The 18,990-nt window shown below is 45.6% G+C and overlaps 1 protein-coding gene across 4 annotated transcripts; it reads right to left on the bottom strand.

The window, feature by feature from the left end:
• Positions 1–705: 705 nt before the first annotated feature.
• Positions 706–18,979, bottom strand: LIME1 (Lck interacting transmembrane adaptor 1). 4 transcript variants are annotated; one of them, XR_012233178.1, is made up of 7 exons: positions 18,251–18,979; positions 17,045–17,179; positions 16,113–16,167; positions 15,391–15,478; positions 4,863–5,185; positions 4,411–4,574; positions 3,994–4,123 (listed from the first exon to the last, which is right to left on the bottom strand). XR_012233178.1 is itself a non-coding variant. In XM_073580817.1 (6 exons), the coding sequence occupies exons 2-6, from the start codon at positions 17,155–17,157 to the stop codon at positions 3,920–3,922; spliced, it is 783 nt and encodes a 260-aa protein (XP_073436918.1). In that variant the 5' UTR covers positions 17,158–17,179; positions 18,251–18,979; the 3' UTR covers positions 706–3,919. The 4 variants fall into 4 exon arrangements, 3 of the variants coding, with proteins under 3 accessions (XP_073436918.1, XP_073436919.1, XP_073436920.1); XM_073580817.1 differs by lacking the exon at positions 4,411–4,574 and having other exon boundaries at positions 706–4,123; XM_073580818.1 differs by lacking the exon at positions 4,411–4,574 and having other exon boundaries at positions 706–4,123; positions 18,655–18,979.
• Positions 18,980–18,990: the final 11 nt, after the last annotated feature.

Genomic DNA, 18,990 nt, shown 5'->3' with positions numbered 1-18,990 from the left:
GCCCTCCCCTGCAGTCTGGCACGTGGCCAGACCCTGCTCTCCCATTGGCTGGTTCTTGTTGTTGTTCACCGGTTGGGTCACGTGCTGAGGGTGGGGGCGTGGCGGGTCCCTAGAGCATTCTTAACTCTTTCGTGGTCAGAGGGGGGCGTGGTGCAGCTGGCAGTCTCTGGACTCTTGTGTTTGTTTTTGCTGTGCGGCCACTGTAACTCACCGTCACCTGTTCCTGCAGGGCTGAGCGGGCTGACACCACCGGCTGTCACCCTGCATCATGTCCTCAGCTGCACAATTTCCTCTCTACCATCTAATCTTCAGGACTTCTGTAAAGCTGGGTGCCATCCTTGTCTACTCTCATGTCCCCCAGTCCTACATGACAGTGACATGGCCGCAAGTGATCAACGCTGTTCTGGAATTTAGGAAATTCCTTTGTCAGGAAGTGAAAATTAAAAAAAAAAAATTGGGATGGAAAAAAAAAACAACGAAGCAAAAGAGAAAAACAAAATGGTGCAACCAACCAGCTTTCAGCTCTCATACACTCACTCTCCCTGGAAAAATGAAAGGTGGATTCTTATTGGTTGCTAGGGGCAACAGCTCCATTTTCTGCCTGTGCTGGTGTTTATAGAAAATGGCAGCAGCAAAGGAGGAAGGGGCGGCTTTATAATGAGACGCTGACAGTAACAACCATTTTATACATAAACACTGCAAAGGTTTACGGAGAAAACGTTTAATCCATTAAAACATAATAGCGAAACAAAATATTAACGTACATGTAAAGGTTTATATAAAGGGACGGGATTTCAGCCTCAAAACCCCAACAAGTGGTCCTAGTCCTGGAGTCAGGCACGTGTGTCAATTAACAGTCAATAAAGCTGGTTGAAATCAATATGGATGCCGCTGTATTGTCACCCCGATTCCTGCAGTGTAACTGGCACCAATTGGTCTCTTGGGCCAAAGAGACTTTTAGAGGCTCCAGGGCCGAGTAACACAGCCACACCTGCTATAACCAGGTGAAAGCCCCCCTACACAGCCCCAAAAAGGACTATAAGAACAACACGGGCAGCCATTTTGTTTACCAGGAGCCGACACCGTAACCTGACACACCGTGACCTGACGCCATGACAGAACATGAGGACTCTAGGACTGATGGGCAATTTGGGTTTTGAGGGAGAACTAATTATCTCAGTGACAGCCTCAGTGTCTTCGCTTTCCAGTTGTCGGTAACTTGTCTTTTGCACATAGTGGTAGTCGGGATGTGAATACTTTTACATTCGCTTGCTTTGCAGTTATCATAAAGGATGACAGCAGAAACTTATTAAAGTATGACAAATTCTAAAAGGTGTGGAGCATTTTCATAGATCGACTTGTACATGGAGTTTGCCCTTTCCACAAGCGGCCATTTTGTGTTTTTACATTGTGATGAGAAAGCAGCCAGTGAGTATGAGGAGAAGATGGTGATCCTGGTGGGGAACCGCTGCCGTCAGCATTAGGAATGAGGTGCTGCCTAATGTAAGGTAATGGGGTGTTGACTAATGTAAACCAGCAGTGTACGGCCTAATGTAAACCAATGCGGTGCTAATATAAGGTAATGGGGTGCGGCCTAATGTAAACCAATGGGGTCCTGACTAATGTAAGGTAGCGGGGTGCTGCCTAATGCAAGGTAGTGGGTGTGCTGATTAATGTAATGGGGTGCTGACTAATGTAAACCAACAGGGTGCGGCCTATTGTAAGGTAATGGGGTGCAGCCTAATATAAGGTAATGGGGTGCAGCCTAATATAAGGTAATGGGGTGCAGCCTAATGTAAACCAACGGAGTGCGGCCTAATGTAAGGCAGCGGGGTGCTGACTAATGTAAGATAGCGGGGTGCTGACTAATGTAAGATAGCGGGGTGCTGACTAATGCAAGGTAGTGGGTGTGCCGATTAATGTAATGGGGTGCTGACTAATGTAAATCAACATGGTGCAGCCTAATGTAAACCAACCGAGTGCGGCCTAATGTAAGGCAGCGGGGTGCTGACTAATGTAAGGTAGCAGGGTGCTACCTAATGTAATGTAGCAGGGTACTGCCTAATGCAAGGTAGTGGGTGTGCTGATTAATGTAATGGGGTGCTGACTAATGTAAACCAACAGGGTGCAGCCTATTGTAAGGTAATGGGGTGCAGCCTAATGTAAACCAACGGAGTGCGGCCTAATGTAAGGCAGCGGGGTGCTGACTAATGTAAGATAGCGGGGTGCTGACTAATGTAAGGTAGCGGGGTGCTGACTAATGTAAGGTAGCGGGGTGCTGACTAATGTAATGGGGTGCTGACTAATGTAAACCAACAGGGTGCGGCCTATTGTAAGGTAATGGGGTGCAGCCTAATGTAAACCAACGGAGTGCGGCCTAATGTAAGGCAGCGGGGTGCTGACTAATGTAAGATAGCGGGGTGCTGACTAATGCAAGGTAGTGGGTGTGCCGATTAATGTAATGGGGTGCTGACTAATGTAAACCAACATGGTGCAGCCTAATGTAAACCAACTGAGTGCGGCCTAATGTAAGGCAGCGGGGTGCTGACTAATGTAAGGTAGCAGGGTGCTACCTAATGTAATGTAGCAGGGTACTGCCTAATGCAAGGTAGTGGGTGTGCTGATTAATGTAATGGGGTGCTGACTAATGTAAACCAACAGGGTGCGGCCTATTGTAAGGTAATGGGGTGCAGCCTAATGTAAACCAACGGAGTGCGGCCTAATGTAAGGCAGCAGGGTGCTGACTAATGTAAGATAGCGGGGTGCTGACTAATGTAAGGTAGCGGGGTGCTGACTAATGTAAGATAGCGGGGTGCTGACTAATGTAATGGGGTGCTGACTAATGTAAACCAACAGGGTGCGGCCTATTGTAAGGTAATGGGGTGCTGACTAATGTAAGATAGCGGGGTGCTGACTAATGTAAGGCAATGGGGTGTTGCCTAATGTAAGGCAGCGGGGTGCTGACTAATGTAAGGCAATGGGGTGTTGCCTAATGTAAGGCAGCGGGGTGCTGACTAATGTAAGATAGTGGGATGCTGACTAATGTAAGGCAATGGGGTGTTGCCTAATGTAAGGTAGCGGGGTGCTGACTAATGTAAGGCAATGGGGTGTTGCCTAATGTAAGGTAGTGGGGTGCGGCCTAATGTAAACCAATGGGGCCCTGACTAATATAAGGTAATAGGGTGCAGCCTAATGTAAACCAATGGGGTGCTGCCTAATGTAAACCAACAGGGTGCTGACTAATGTAAGGTAATGGGGTGCAGCCTAATGTAAACCAATGGGGCCCTGACTAACATAAGGTAATGGGGTGCAGCCTAATGTAAACCAATGGGGTGCGGCCTAATGTAAGGCAGCGGGGTGCTGACTAATGTAAGCAACTCTTGAATTTGAGCGAAAGCACACTTAAAGGGGGTTTTCTGGTTACAATAGCTTACCTATTCGCAGGTGCCCTACAGCAGACACCAGCATATTCGTGGAAAGATGGAGCGTCAACACAGACGCCCGACAGTCAATTTCCTATAGGGCTGCCGGAAAAAGTAGAGCTCAGCAGCCCCAGAGGGAATGAATGGAGCACGTACTTCCACGGCATACATGAGGGGATGAAACACCTGCCGAATGGTGACGACCCCAACCAATCAGCAAGTCATCACCTATCCTGCAGCTAGGGGATTATAACATGTTTGAACCGGATGACCCCTTTAATTAGAGGCCACCCTCCTCTGAGAAAAGCCTGTATTGATGGCAGGTTCCCTTTAAGGCTGGGGCTATACAGCAATGTTGGCTCCAACACAGGTCGCACGGCCAAATATCAGTGTTTGCTGCGTACTACAAGTAAATGGGTAAAAGAGTGTTCTTGTTACTGACAGCAAGCACAGATCTTGAAAACGGTACAAACCAGAAGCACCAAGGCCCCCTCCCTTTAAGCATAGACTTCAGAAGCCGTGCTGCAGTTAGTGTGATGGCTGCTCATGTCGCTTATACTCTCATACAAGTTTTCTTCGGGTTGATTGATGGGGGTCACGGAACGAACGACCTCTTCTTTACACGTCTTTATTAACCCCTCGGTACACTGCGTTTCTCCCACCTTCTTTTTCTTCTGTACTTTGGAATACATGTCTTCAAGCTGCAAGACAAAAGTAGAAAAAAAAAAAAAAATTTCTAGGATGTGCAAAAATGTTGCAGCGCGTCTGGCTTCCCGCCTTCTGACGGTCACAAGTTACTAGAGGATGGATTCTATAGAGAGCAATGGAGATTGCCATCTGCTGAACACATGTGGCACTGCACATGACTAAAATGAAACCTACAAACGAATGGGTCTGGACATCCTAAATCTTCTATTATGTAATGTATGGGTCTTGTAGAGTACACTAGAGTACACAAGGGGCAGATGTTTCAAAATGAGATCCGTACACATAAGATAGGTGTTGTCCGAAGGCTTGATTGGCAACCAGCAGTTCCTCTCAATACCCCTCTATACATAGGGAGTGGATGCTGTCTGACCCTTCTTTCTTCTGATCTAACGGAGCTTAGCGTCTCTGGCCGAGTTGACAGTTGCAGCGTTGATTGGCCCAGCGCTGCAGACAATTACAAAATGGAAGAAACAGTCAAGAATCTCGGTATGCCAAGGACAGGGACATGTTGGTCCAATGTGGCTGAATAGATTTTACAGTCTCTGAAAACTCTGGGTGGCAACCAATCTCACTGTCAGATGAGCTGCCACCCAGCTTTCCGAGAGTTGTGAATGACAACCCCTGGTCGGAGCCTGGCTTGTGGACATGTTGGTTACAATGCAGCTTTTCCGACAATAGAAATGACTGAAAAGCAAGAATAACAATGGAGGACATATAACCCAGAACACGTACGGTCAGATCAGCTGAGCGGCTTGGAAGACAAGGTTCTCCAGAAGAAGCCGCAGATTGGGTCTTCTCCTCTTCCCTGGTGTCTGGGGCCCTCTGGTTGGCTGCCTTCTTCACCTTCCGCACACAGGCGTACTCCGCAGTGACAACGTTGACTTGAGGTTCGCTAAGCGACGACTCCATGTCCACCCGAGACCCCACACATTCATACAGGGAGTGTTTAGGGTTGTAGTTTAGGTTAGAGTAGGTGGCATCCTCAGTGGAGGAGGCATTTGGTGTTGGCCACCTTGGGGTGTGGTAGAGCGGATCCATACTGACTGGCCTTAATTCTGGAGTAGGGAATTTATAAAATAAAACAATTAGGTAGAGTTTCTACTTGTTCAGTATCTACATAGTGCAAGCTCTGGAAATTTACATTCTGAAACAGGTCATGTTTATACCTCCATTGTACAGTCTTTAAGAAGAAAAGTGCTCCCCACCCCTGAAACTTAGCTAAGATTTTTATGGTGCGTGTCTGACAGTGTACCGTCTGCTTCTAACAACAGCAAGCAAAATTGTGAGTGCAGCATAATGTAATGTATGTACAACCAGCAGAATAGTGAGTGCAGCTCTGGGGTATAATACAGGATGTAACTCAGGATCAGTACAGGATCAGTAATGTAATGTATGTACACAGTGACTCCACCAGCAGAATAGTGAGTGCAGCTCTGGAGTATAATACAGGATGTAACTCAGGATCAGTACAGGATAAGTAATGTAATGTACACAGTGACTCCACCAGCAGAATAGTGAGTGCAGCTCTGGAGTATAATACAGGATGTAACTCAGGATCAGTACAGGATAAGTAATGTAATGTATGTATACAGTGACTCCACCAGCAGAATAGTGAGTGCAGCTCTGGAGTATAATAAAGGGTGTAACTCAGGATCAGTGCAGGATAAGTAATGTAATGTATGTACACAGTGACTCCACCAGCAGAATAGTGAGTGCAGCTCTGGAGTATAATACAGGATGTAACTCAGGATCAGTACAGGATAAGTAATGTAATGTATGTACACAGTGACTCCACCAGCAGAATAGTGAGTGCAGCTCTGGAGTATAATAAAGGGTGTAACTCAGGATCAGTGCAGGATAAGTAATGTAATGTATATACTCAGTGACTGCACCAGCAGAATAGTGAGTGCAGCTCTGGAGTATAATACAGCATGTAACTCAGGATCAGTACAGGATAAGTAATGTAATGTATGTACACAGTGACTGCACCAGCAGAATAGTGAGTGCAGGGACGTGGCTATGTAGCGGTGAGTGAGGACGTGTTTCTCGGGAGCTACAGCCATCCTGTATACATCCGACTGGCAGACCCCTGCAGCGTGTTTGCTCGACCTCTGACCCCTCCGGACTTGGGGGCACTCCTGGACCACCGCGGGAGAGCGGGGCTGGATTTTTTAGAGCCCGCGGCTGCAGAGATCCGGGCGGCCGGCACGGGGCCGCGGCCATATTGGAGGCGCGCTCAGCCTGTAAGAGACACAGCGCCGGGCCCCCTCGCTGCAGCACTGGAGGAGCAACAGGATGGTGAGAGCACATTTTGACTGATTGAGGGGAGCAGGCGGTGTGTGCCCTGGAAGATTGGGCCCCGCGTTCCCCTCTGCCATATTGCCTGCCCTACCAGCACCATCATTATAGGGACCTTGATCCCTTTTCTGGCTGTTGTCCCTGTGGGGTCCTGGGGGTCTCTCCCTGGGCTATAGTGGCCCTTGTCTGCCGCCTGGAGCTGGACACTGCCTTCCTGAGTGACGCTGCGGGTCTGCGCTGCTCCTGAGACCCTGTAGCCACCATTTCATCATTATACCAGTTTGTAGCCCTAACTCAGGGGGGCCTTGAGTGCACTGTTTCTACTGCCCGGCTGTGCCCTATTGTGCTAAAATGAGCCGCTCCAAGGGATCTGGAATAGCGGCCGTAAGACTAAAGGAATATGCCAGTTTAGACCATGCTGAGGGCTCAAGATCTAATAAAAATAATCCCTCACAAGCTCAGCGTAAAAGTCGCCCCTCTGAGGGTGAAGAGGAGAGTGAGCAGGAGGAATTAACCCTTAAGCAGGCGTCTGAACAACTCATGCAGGCCATCGTCCTAACCAGGACGTCTCTGTCTGGGAAAATAGAGGATGTATATAACGAGGTGGGACGCCTCCGACAAGATATGCAAGCCATGAAGGGCCGCATTACGGAGGTGGAGACGCGGGTATCCCAGGTAGAGGACACCATCACACCCATGGAAGCTAAACTAACAATAGTGGCGGGCTCCAAGAACGCGTGGAGACAGAAAGCTGATGACCTGGAAAATAGGATGCGTCGGAACAATATCCGAATTATCGGCCTGCTGGAGCAATCGGAGGGACAGCACCCGGAGCAATTCCTGGAAGAATGGCTTAAAACCACTTTGGGCGATGAGTTCTCCCCGATCTTTGCGGTGGAAAGGGCTCACAGAGTCCCTACTAGGTCTCTTCCTCCTGGAGCCCCACCTAGACCCTTTCTGGCGCGCCTTCTCAACTGCAGGTATAGAGATGTGGCTTTACGTCTGGTGCTGCAGAGGAGTCCTATCAAGTTTGATAATGCCACGATCTCGATTTTCCCAGATTTTTCAATGGAACTCCAGAAGCAGCGGGCACAGTTCACGGAGGTCAAAAGACATCTGCGGGAGAGAAATGTTGTGTACTTGATGATTTACCCGGCCCAGCTCCGGGTGGTCTACGGGAGATCTACTTTGTTTTTTACGGATCCAGCGGAGGTGGCAGAGTGGCTGCGATCCCATGGAGGGTCTGCTGAAAAGGAATCCTAACGCATCTATGCTAGTTGGCATTTTTCTATTAATCGGAGGATTGGAGCTTTCCTCGAAGACGTCCAGGTTATCAACAATACCGGACACTGGGCTCAGTGATGGTATCCCCTTGTTTGTTCTGTGATGGGAGTACAGAACTCTACTCCCATGTTGTTTGCTGTTTATTCACTTTGGGTTTTTTCCGTAGTGGTTTTTGGTATTTTTTAGGTTATAATCGCAGTCGACACCAATTTCAGTCTCTAGGTGATGTCCTTAGATTTTGTCCGGGTAATACTATGCACCATGTTCAGAGGAGTAAAATATGGGGTCGGAGTTAATATGTACAGTGGGGAAAAAAGTATTTAGTCAGTCAGCAATAGTGCAAGTTCCACCACTTAAAAAGATGAGAGGCTTCTGTAATTTACATCATAGGTAGACCTCAACTATGGGAGACAAACTGAGAAAAAAAAAATCCAGAAAATCACATTGTCTGTTTTTTTTTCATTTTATTTGCATATTATGGTGGAAAATAAGTATTTGGTCAGAAACAAGCAATGAAGATTTCTGGCTCTCACAGACCTGTAACTTCTTCTTTAAGAGTCTCCTCTTTCCTCCACTCATTACCTGTAGTAATGGCACCTGTTTAAACTTGTTATCAGTATAAAAAGACACCTGTGCACACCCACAAACAGTCTGACTCCAAACTCCACTATGGTGAAGACCAAAGAGCTGTCAAAGGACACCAGAAACAAAATTGTAGCCCTGCACCAGGCTGGGAAGACTGAATCTGCAATAGCTAACCAGCTTGGAGTGAAGAAATCAACTGTGTGAGCAATAATTAGAAAATGGAAGACATACAAGACCACTGATAATCTCCCTCGATCTGGTGCTCCACGCAAAATCCCACCCCGTGGGGTCAGAATGATCACAAGAACGGTGAGCAAAAATCCCAGAACCACGCGGGGGGACCTAGTGAATGAACTGCAGAGAGCTGGGACCAATGTAACAAGGCTTACCATAAGTAACACACTACGCCACCATGGACTCAGATCCTGCAGTGCCAGACGTGTCCCACTGCTTAAGCCTGTACATGTCCGGGCCCGTCTGAAGTTTGCTAGAGAGCATTTGGATGATCCAGAGGAGTTTTGGGAGAATGTCCTATGGTCTGATGAAACCAAACTGGAACTGTTTGGTAGAAACACAACTTGTCGTGTTTGGAGGAAAAAGAATACCGAGTTGCATCCATCAAACACCATACCTACTGTAAAGCATGGTGGTAGAAACATCATGCTTTGGGGCTGTTTCTCTGCAAAGGGGCCAGGACGACTGATCCGGGTACATGAAAGAATGAATGGGGCCATGTATCGTGAGATTTTGAGTGCAAACCTCCTTCCATCAGCAAGGGCATTGAAGATGAAACATGGCTGGGTCTTTCAACATGACAATGATCCAAAGCACACCGCCAGGGCAACGAAGGAGTGGCTTCGTAAGAAGCATTTCAAGGTCCTGGAGTGGCCTAGCCAGTCTCCAGATCTCAACCCTATAGAAAACCTTTGGAGGGAGTTGAAAGTCCGTGTTGCCAAGCGAAAAGCCAAAAACATCACTGCTCTAGAGGAGATCTGCATGGAGGAATGGGCCAACATACCAACAACAGTGTGTGGCAACCTTGTGAAGACTTACAGAAAACGTTTGACCTCTGTCATTGCCAACAAAGGATATATCACAAAGTATTGAGATGAAATTTTGTTTCTGACCAAATACTTATTTTCCACCATAATATGCAAATAAAATGAAAAAAAAACAGACAATGTGATTTTCTGGATTTTTTTTTCTCAGTTTGTCTCCCATAGTTGAGGTCTACCTATGATGTAAATTACAGACGCCTCTCATCTTTTTAAGTGGTGGAACTTGCACTATTGCTGACTGACTAAATACTTTTTTTCCCCACTGTATGACATGGAACTTGAGGGGAATAAAAACTCCTCGTAAAAAGATCAAGGTCTTCTCACAGGTCAGACAGTACCATCCTCACATTGTGGCCTTGGTGGAGACGCACCTGACTAGGGATACAGCGCGGTGTGTACAGAAGCCCTGGGTACAATGGTCTGCCCATACATTCCATACCAGCTACTCGAGGGGGGTCTCGCTGTTGGTACATAAAGACGTCAGATGGGAAGCGAGGGGGACTCGGAGGGATTCTGAGGGTCGCTTTATTTTTGTCCATGCATTGATAAACACCAGGAAATATGTAGTCTTATGTATTTATAATCCTCCCCCGGCTCGTATATCCATTCTGCAGAAGGCAATGAGTTTTGCCCTTATCTACCCAGACGCAGATGTTATTTGTATGGGAGACTTTAATATGGTCATGAACAACCGCCTTGACAAATTGAGGTTGGATGATGAAGCGACTGGGGGTCCTCTCCACCGACTACAACTCCGTTGTCATCATTTATGGGGGGTGGCGGGTGGCTGGATTTGTGGAGGGTGCGTCACCCTGAGATAAGGGAATACACTTGCCACTCATCCACTAAACGCTCTCTATCACGCATAGACTATATATTCGGTTCTGGCGGTCTAGCAATGTGGGTGGCTGATATAGAGCATGGCAGTAGGGGGATCTCAGACCATAGTCCGGTCATTCTTAAACTCAAATATGGGCAAGTAAACAGTGGGATAGCTTGGAAGTTGAATCTTTTCTGGTTAAAATTAATAGGGTCTCCTGACAGAACGATTGATCAGTTGAATTGCTTCATCGCGTCCCACCCGTAACCTCAAGATATTAATTTATTTTGGGATGCCCTTAAGGCATACCTGAGGGGCTGTTTGTCCTCCACAATCTCTTATATTAAGCAGGTAACTGCAAGGAAGGATGACGAGGTGGAGCAACGACTGAGAGACGCAGAGGCAACATATGTATCTAACCAAACTAGCGGGAACAGGACTGAGTGGCTGGCTGCCCAGAGGCTATATACTCAACATGTGGATACTAAGTCTAAGCGCAAATTATTCTTCACCCGACAATCCTATTTTGAATTGGGGAACCAGACGGGCAAATTCTTGGCCTATCTGGTGCGCCAACATAGCACCTCTAATACAATATTACTGATTCACAGGGTGGATGGTGCACTGGTGTCTTGGACCGAGGAGATTCTTGGTTGTTTTCAGGACTACTACAGGTCACTATATGAATCTAAAAGTGAATTTGACACTTTGGAATGTCTAGACTATTTGTCAGATATATCATTCCCCACATTGGATTCTGAGCAACGGGCCCTCATGGATGCTGTGTTCACTGCAGAGGAGATAGAAAATGCTATGACAGACATGGCTTCTGGGAAGGCCCCTGGACCTGATTGGTTCCCTATTGAACTATATAGGAAGTATCGGGATATATTGACGCCACTTTTGGTGAAGGTATGTCGGGGAATATGGGAAGGGAATTCTATGCCTGAGTCCTTTTATGGGGCTAATATCATAGTGCTTCGGAAGGAGGGGAAGGACCCTTTAGACTGTGGATCCTATCATCCCATTTCGTTAGTAAATGTGGGCTATAAAATTTTCACCAAGATTCTAGCTACCAGATTGAATTCCATTATAATGAATCTCATACATCCAGATCAAACGGGTTTTATGCCTGATAAAAGCACTTCCATTAACATCAGAAGAGTCCAGTCAATAGTCCAATATAGCTCCCTGGTGCCAGATAACAGATGGGCATTGGCATCGTTAGATGATGCCAAGGCTTTCGACTCTCTTGAATGGCCTTTCCTCTCCGCATGTTTGCAAAGGTATGGCTTTGGCAGTAGATTTATAACATGGATCAAAATATTATATATGAAGCCTAAGGCCCGTATTATAATAAACAATTCTATAGCTGAGTCTTTCACGTTGCATAGGGGATCCCGTCAGGGTTGCCCTCTTTCCCCGGCCCTCTTCGCCCTTGCGATTGAGGCACTAGCAATACGTATAAGGTCCTTCCCTAATATCCGAGGTATAGATATAGCAGGTCGGGTAGATACCATAGGCCTATATGCGGATGACATGGTGATATTCTTGAATAATGTGGAAGAAACTTTGCCGCAGGTGATATCCCTTATAGATAGATTCAGTAAATACTCAGGTTTACATATAAATTGTGAAAAATCTGCCCTGTTACCCCTTTCCCATGCACCGATGCCCCAGCTGGAGGCTCTCTCCTCACTGCCTATTGTGTCTAGTTTTAAATATTTGGGTATCCACATCTCTAATAATAGTACGCTTGATTTACAACTTAATGTCCACCTGTTGCTGGAACTAGTTAAAGCTAAATTTGCGTCTTGGAGGAGGCTCCCATTATCTGTGGCTGGACACATTAACCTGATTAAAATGATATTACTCCCTAAATTTAGCTACTCACTCCAGCACAGTACGGTAGCGGTGCCCAAGTCCTTTTTTGTCAATCTTAATTCTTTGGTCACGTCCTTTATTTGGGGGAAAACTAGGCCAAATCTTAAATTGTCCACTTTACAAAGACCAAAGTGGGGAGGTGGGGCGGCGTTGCCAGACTTTTTCCTGTACTACTTAGCTGGGCAGGCTAAAGCTTTAAATAAATGGATGCCGGGTAACTGCCTCCCTAATTCTGAAAGCCACCTGCTTCACGCTGCACAAGCGGATTGCCCATTAGGTTTCCTTGGGTTGGAAAAAAACACTGCTCCACGTCTGCTGCCCCTGCTCCGGCTGGCACGATTAATATGGAGACAAATCATGAAGGTAATAGGGTTTAAAGATGTTGTAGCCGAAATGCCCCTGTGGAGTAATAACTATTTTCCGGAGCTGCTGAATCACCCGTCCGCTGTTTTTTGGACTCAGTGTGGCGTTTCTTCGGTTGGAGACCTGTATGACCAGGGGACCTTAAAGTCTTTTGAACAACTACAGGTCACACATGATATTCCGAGATGTCAATTTTTTCCTTATTTGCAGTTGAGATCGGCTCTCCAATCACATATGAGGGATAGGGGTGTGGACCGTACTATTTCATCTTTACCCCTGATAGGAATCCTTAATTCGCAGGGTCCCCAAGGTCTCATATCCTCCTTGTACACATACATGCTGGCAGTAGGGGCAGAATCGGCCATAAGCTCTATTGAGATGAGGTGGGAACGACTCATCCCTAATACGCAAAGAGAGGAGTGGGAGGAGATTCTAGAGTCTCCGACTGGAGTATCACCATCTATTAATAACAGAATGATACAACTGTATATAATAAACCAATCATATTTGACTCCGGTGCGACTCTTTAGGATGGGTCGACTTCAATCATCAGAATGTATGCGATGTCACTCGCCAGATGCTGATTTTATTCATATGGTGTGGCAGTGTCCCATTATCCTACACTACTGGAAAGAGGTGACTACACTACTGACATCCCTGGTGCAGGCTCCTGTCCCTCTAGAGCCATTGGTCTGCTTGTTTGGGGTATGGGGGGAGGAGATCTGGGATCGCTATGCTGGGGTCTTCTTGCGCGAGACGCTGTTTATGGCACGGAAGGTGGATGGGGAGCTTAAGTCCTTCCCTTAGATTTTGGATCAAGTTGGTGAAATCAATTGTTCCGTACGAGAACACGCTATACCAAAATAGGGGATGCCCGGGTAAATTTGAAAAGATCTGGGAGAGGTTGAATTCCTCTCACCTCACTTTGCAAGGCTGAGACTTCACATGCGACACAATATGATAGAGGAAACTAGGCTGCGGAAATAGTGGGTATTAGTTGAGGTAGTGGTAGTTGTAGTTTAGGAGTTTTAGTTCGTTCCTACTGTTGCATGATATGACAAGGTTTGTGAAATTGGATTGATATATATGTGGGGAAATACATAAGCAATTATCCTTTACATATGCTAGGAAGGAAATATACATGTTACCTTGTTTATCTATAAGAATGTGCAATTTCTTTGTATTATATTTTACTATGGACGGAAACATGTGTGCTTTGTATAATGCCTGTTATCATAAGCCATTGTGTATGTTGTACATTCTTTGTACTCTGATGTTTAATAAACGAATTATTAAAAAAAAAAAAAGAATAGTGAGTGCAGCTCTGGAGTATAATACAGGATGTAACTCAGGATCATTACAGGATAAGTAATGTAATGTAATGTACACAGTGACTCCACCAGCAGAATAGTGAGTGCAGCTCTGGAGTATAATAAAGGATGTAACTCAGGATTAGTACAGGATAAGTAATGTAATGTATGTACACAGTGACTGCACCAGCAGAAAAGTGAGTGCAGCTCTGGAGTATAATACAGGATGTAACTCAGGATCAGTACAGGATCAGTAATGTAATGTATGTACACTGACTGCACCAGCAGAATAGTGAGTGCAGCTCTGGAGTATAATACAGGATGTAACTCAGGATCATTACAGGATAAGTAATGTAATGTATGTACACAGTGACTGCACCAGCAGAATAGTGAGTGAAGCTCTGGGGTATAATACAGGATGTAACTCAGGATCAGTACAGGATCAGTAATGTAATGTATGTACACTGACTGCACCAGCAGAATAGTGAGTGCAGCTCTGGAGTATAATACAGGATGTAACTCAGGATCATTACAGGATAAGTAATGTAATGTATGTACACAGTGACTGCACCAGCAGAATAGTGAGTGAAGCTCTGGGGTATAATACAGGATGTAACTCAGGATCAGTACAGGATCAGTAATGTAATGCATGTACACAGTGACTGCACCAGCAGAATAGTGAGTGCAGCTCTGGAGTATAATACAGGATGTAACTCAGGATCAGTACAGGGTAAGTAATGTATGTACACAGTGACTGCACCAGCAGAATAATGAGTGCAGCTCTGGAGTATAATACAGGATATAACTCTGGATCAGTACAGGATCAGTAATGTAATGTATTTACACAGCGACTGCACCAGCAGAATAGTGAGTGCAGCTCTGGAGTATAATACAGGATGTAACTCAGGATCAGTACAGGGTAAGTAATGTAATGTATTTACACAGTGACTCCACCAGCAGAATAGCGAGTGCAGCTCTGGAGTATAATACAGGATGTAACTCAGGATCAGTACAAGGTAAGTAATGTAATGTATGTACACAGTGACTCCACCAGCAGAATAGTGAGTGCAGCTCTGGAGTATAATACAGGATGTAACTCAGGATCAGTACAAGGTAAGTAATGTAATATATGTACACAGTGACTGCACCAGCAGAATGGTCAGTGCAGCTCTGGGGTATAATACAGGATGTAACTCAGGAGCAGTACAGGATAAGTAATGTATGTACATAGTGACTGCACCAGCAGAATAATGAGTGCAGCTCTGGAGGATAATACAGGATGTAACTCAGGATCAGTACAGGATAAGTAATGTAATGTATGTAGACAGTGACTGCACCAGCAGAACAGTGAGTGCAGCTCTGGAGGATAATACAGGATGTAACTCAGGATCAGTACAGGATAAGTAATGTAATGTATGTAGACAGTGACTGCACCAGCAGAATAGTGAGTGCAGCTCTGGGGTATAATACAGGATCAGTACAGAATAAGAAATGTAATGTATTTATACAGTGATTCTCCTGTTTGCATAGACTAATTCTACTGTATATGTAACCATCCAAAAGGGTTTAACTGGTTGATGCCAGGACTTAAAGTTGGTTGAGTTTTTAATAAAATAAAAATGTCAGCCAAGCTCTTTAGAGAGAAGACTGTGACTTACGAAGGTCTTCCAGTCGTGGCCTCTTGATTTCATGCAGTTTAGTATCAGACTTGCTGAGTGATCGTAGTTGAGTCTGGCGGAGCAATGTCTTTAAGATACAAAGAAAAAGAATCAATTCACAAACTTCACTACCCTAAAATAAAAAAGTTATAGACCCCATAGACTATTGATGAATTTGGAATTTATACAGGCAAATTCCCTGTTCAGGATCCTCATCTATGAGAACAGCTACACAGAGCGTCTCACACATGGATGCATTCCATAGACCAGCGCATTGATTTCAATGGGAACCGTGTAATATTTCATTTTTTCTGTGGTGGGAACTGAATTTAGAGGGAGATAGGTGATCTCTAGGGCTCCAGACTGCAGCACACTTTAATGGGCGGATTATCAGGGAACCGGTCTAACAAACAGGGACTGTCCAAACGGAGCCTCCCTGATACTCTACAGTCAGCGTTTGGCCGAGGTTTCAATAACCAATGGACAGAACTCTTTCCGGACTCCATTTACAAGTAATGCTGGGAGTAGAGTTCAGCGTTTTTTGACACCAGTGAGGGAGGAAATAAGTAATGTCTCATCTCCATAATTTACTATGGAAATCAATATAGATTTTATCCTTGAATTGGAATGAAGGCATCACATTCAGAACAATCATTGCCCGAGGCACAGACTTTGGTCTGTTTATGATATTGTAATGAAATATCCTGTAAGAAATCATTTACCACGTCAACAAGAGCCACTCCACCGGAACATGCAGTCCTCATCCTCCTCTTCTTCCTAACCAACGACAAAAAAAAATAAGAAAATAACTTATTGCCCCAAAAGTGTCCATTGTCTCCTGCAGGGCCACTGTGCCAATAGGTATGTTGTGGTACACTGGCAGTGTTACGGTGCTCATGTATCTCACGTTCCCAGCCTCTCCCCTGTATACATGCACACTGTGCAGCTTTACAATGGAAAAAGGTGAGTAAAATGCCACCGGATACCTCAGGGGTTGCAATTTCACAAGCCCGATCCTTCTGTCCTCTTAATGTCATCTGGTCAGTAAGAGGCCCCTAGACACTATAGATCCCATCAGCTTTTATCCAAGAGCCCTTTATAATGGTAACTACACTGTATTGCAACAGGCTATATGGAGACTTATATTATGGGCGGCTCATGCAGTTGGTAAAACAGCGCGGCCCCCTTTATCGATAGAGCCACCATCTCTCCACCATTCTTTATAAAACCAGTGACCTTCTCATTTATGGAGTAGCTATAGTGGGTCAAGAGGTAGTCATACATGGCGCCTAGTGTCCCAAATGCTCTTCTGTCGCGAGAAGTCACTAGTATTACTTATGGCACATACAGGCATCGAATGGCCCTTATGTTGTTGGTACATAGTCCCCTAGTGATAATCTCCTGCTGTTCAAAAAATTATTTTATTGAAACCGCAACAAGTGAGACATTGCTGGAATCTGAATCTCTGCCCCTACCTTATGCTGCTCTTGGATTACATTGCAATACCTTGCTGACGGATTCCCTTTTTTTACTACTCCCATAGGCAAAGCTTGGAGACTACACTAAGGTTAGGTCTACACAAGACATGTTTCATGTGTCAGTGACATCCCGGTGTCGCCTTGTGCTTTCCTTTGGAGTCTCATTCTGCACGTACCTCTTTTTGCAGAACATGCAGAGGCTGCAGAGCAGCAGGAATAGCCCCATAGCAGAGCAGAGAGGAGCGAGGATGTGGCCTTCAGACGCAGAGGTGACAAGACTTGGAGCCATAATGGTGACCTTGACTTAGTACCTGTATGGAGGGGGGAAAAAAAAATGTAATGCCATACTACAGTCACTTGTAAAATGCCATTGGCGCCGAGATGATTTTTCAAAAATCATCTTGAGTTTCTCTGCAGTCAGCTGTAGGCGCGCAGGGTAGATGCACAGCGCCCCCGCTCTGTGCTGTTATACCACTTCCTGTGCAGATGCAGGTGCGCTGGTTTGCAGCACATGTGGTTTTGCACAGCAGATTTTACCAGCTGAAGGAAGCTGGTTGTATCTGATCGGGTTCAATCAACGGGGAACTAAACACGAGGACTCGAAGGTCAAGTTTAGACTGACAGAGCATGCTGGGGCTGTCATTTCACTACAGCCACAGGTTAGTTTTGCCGGTTATTTCCATGTAGTAGGGTTGTTATTTGATCATACAAATCCATGGAGTCTTCCTTCACTCACCTCTGCACATACCCCAAATGCCACAGATCTACATGTCATTCATTGTCTATAGTAACCACCCATATGGGCATTGTAATGGCTGCCATTTCTGATTTTCACGCATTGGCTTTGTGTACATGGAGTTTTTCAATAAGTTTTTGTAGCAGAAATTTAGAGGAAACTGAGTGGAATCTCCAAATCCTTCTCAAAACTGCAAAACCCTTGACAAGCTCAGAGTTTCTGCTCCGAAAATGGAGCAAGACTACGTGTGCACATAACCACTGTGTCAGAGCTTTTTAAATCCAGCATGTCTAATAAATGACCCCACCAACATTCATTGAGCTGGAACCAATTGATACTGAGGCTCTCCAATGGCCACGTAGTACCAAATCCACCTTCTTCTACAATGGGGCCACCTCTGAACAACCATAAACTCTTCTAAGCTTATCAGTTCTCCAAATCACTAATAAAAAAAAGCTAAGACACAGTGAGAAAGATAGCAGAACCACCAGTATCTTCAACCTTATCCTTAATAAAATGGGCTTTTCAATGAAGGCCTCAACACACGCATGGGAAGATTACATCAGTGCGAAATCAGAAGCAAGATCGCCCACCAATGTCCCATTACTCAGTGTTTGAAGAGAACCAATGCAACCGTCACTCTCACCTGAAAACCACTGAAGTGTTATTCTGATCATTAATCCAAAAGATGGGAGATATCTGGCAGACTGCAGCCTAGTTCCTGGGACAGATTGGTGTCCCAATGATCTGCAAGAAATCATCTATCCTTTGAATAAGTGATCACGCTACTGAAAAGGAGACTCCAGACATGCGAGGCTCAATAGGACAATGATCCTGGGATCTAACCATGTAGGGTAGATGTAAAACGTTATTCCCATAAGGTACAAAATATTGAGGAACATCTCAAGTTATCTTGCCAAGAACAGGCCCATGTCTAACCTAGTATGAGAAAGACGTCTTGGAATTACATTACCATCATGGTCCCATCACAGCTAGCAATATAGGCCCGCACTCCCACACCATCACTTCCACTTCTCACCGCCTCCTTACCTTTACAGAGGATCTCCGGCCATTGGGTTTTTAGCTAACATGGACCACTCTGTCCTAAGATGAAGAGATAGGAAGCGCTTGCTGGCTGAAGAATAGTGCGCAAGAGAGCAAGATGGAGTAGACTGCAGCGAGCTGGCGGTGAACTTCAGATGCAGGAGATATCACGAACACCCACCAGAAGACAAGATGGCACACGCTATCACCAGAAGAATAGAACATAAAGAAGCAACAGAAGGAGCAAGAACAGCAGAACAGAGCAGAAGGATGTGAAAATGAGGACAAGAAGAGTCGACGGGGAATGCAGACTACTCACAGGAAGCCGCTTGTGGTGTGGCA

The sequence above is a fragment of the Dendrobates tinctorius genome, unplaced genomic scaffold (genome assembly GCF_039654945.1).
Source record: "Dendrobates tinctorius isolate UK_male_01 unplaced genomic scaffold, ASM3965494v1 ptg000065l, whole genome shotgun sequence".
Lineage (NCBI taxonomy): Eukaryota > Metazoa > Chordata > Amphibia > Anura > Dendrobatidae > Dendrobates > Dendrobates tinctorius.
Note: the sequence above shows the minus strand (reverse complement) of the source record. Positions and strands in the feature narration are given on the sequence as shown.

What these genes read in the sequence shown, in the direction of transcription:
- LIME1 (XM_073580817.1), bottom strand. Translation starts at nt 17,157, where the DNA reads ATGGCTCCAAGTCTTGTCACCTCTGCGTCTGAAGGCCACATCCTCGCT. An exon ending in GAGTGGCTCTTGTTGACGTG is followed by an intron (nt 15,479 to 16,112) that starts GTAAATGATTTC and finishes TGTATCTTAAAG; the next exon opens with ACATTGCTCCGCCAGACTCA. An exon ending in GCCACGACTGGAAGACCTTC is followed by an intron (nt 5,186 to 15,390) that starts GTAAGTCACAGT and finishes TCCCTACTCCAG; the next exon opens with AATTAAGGCCAGTCAGTATG.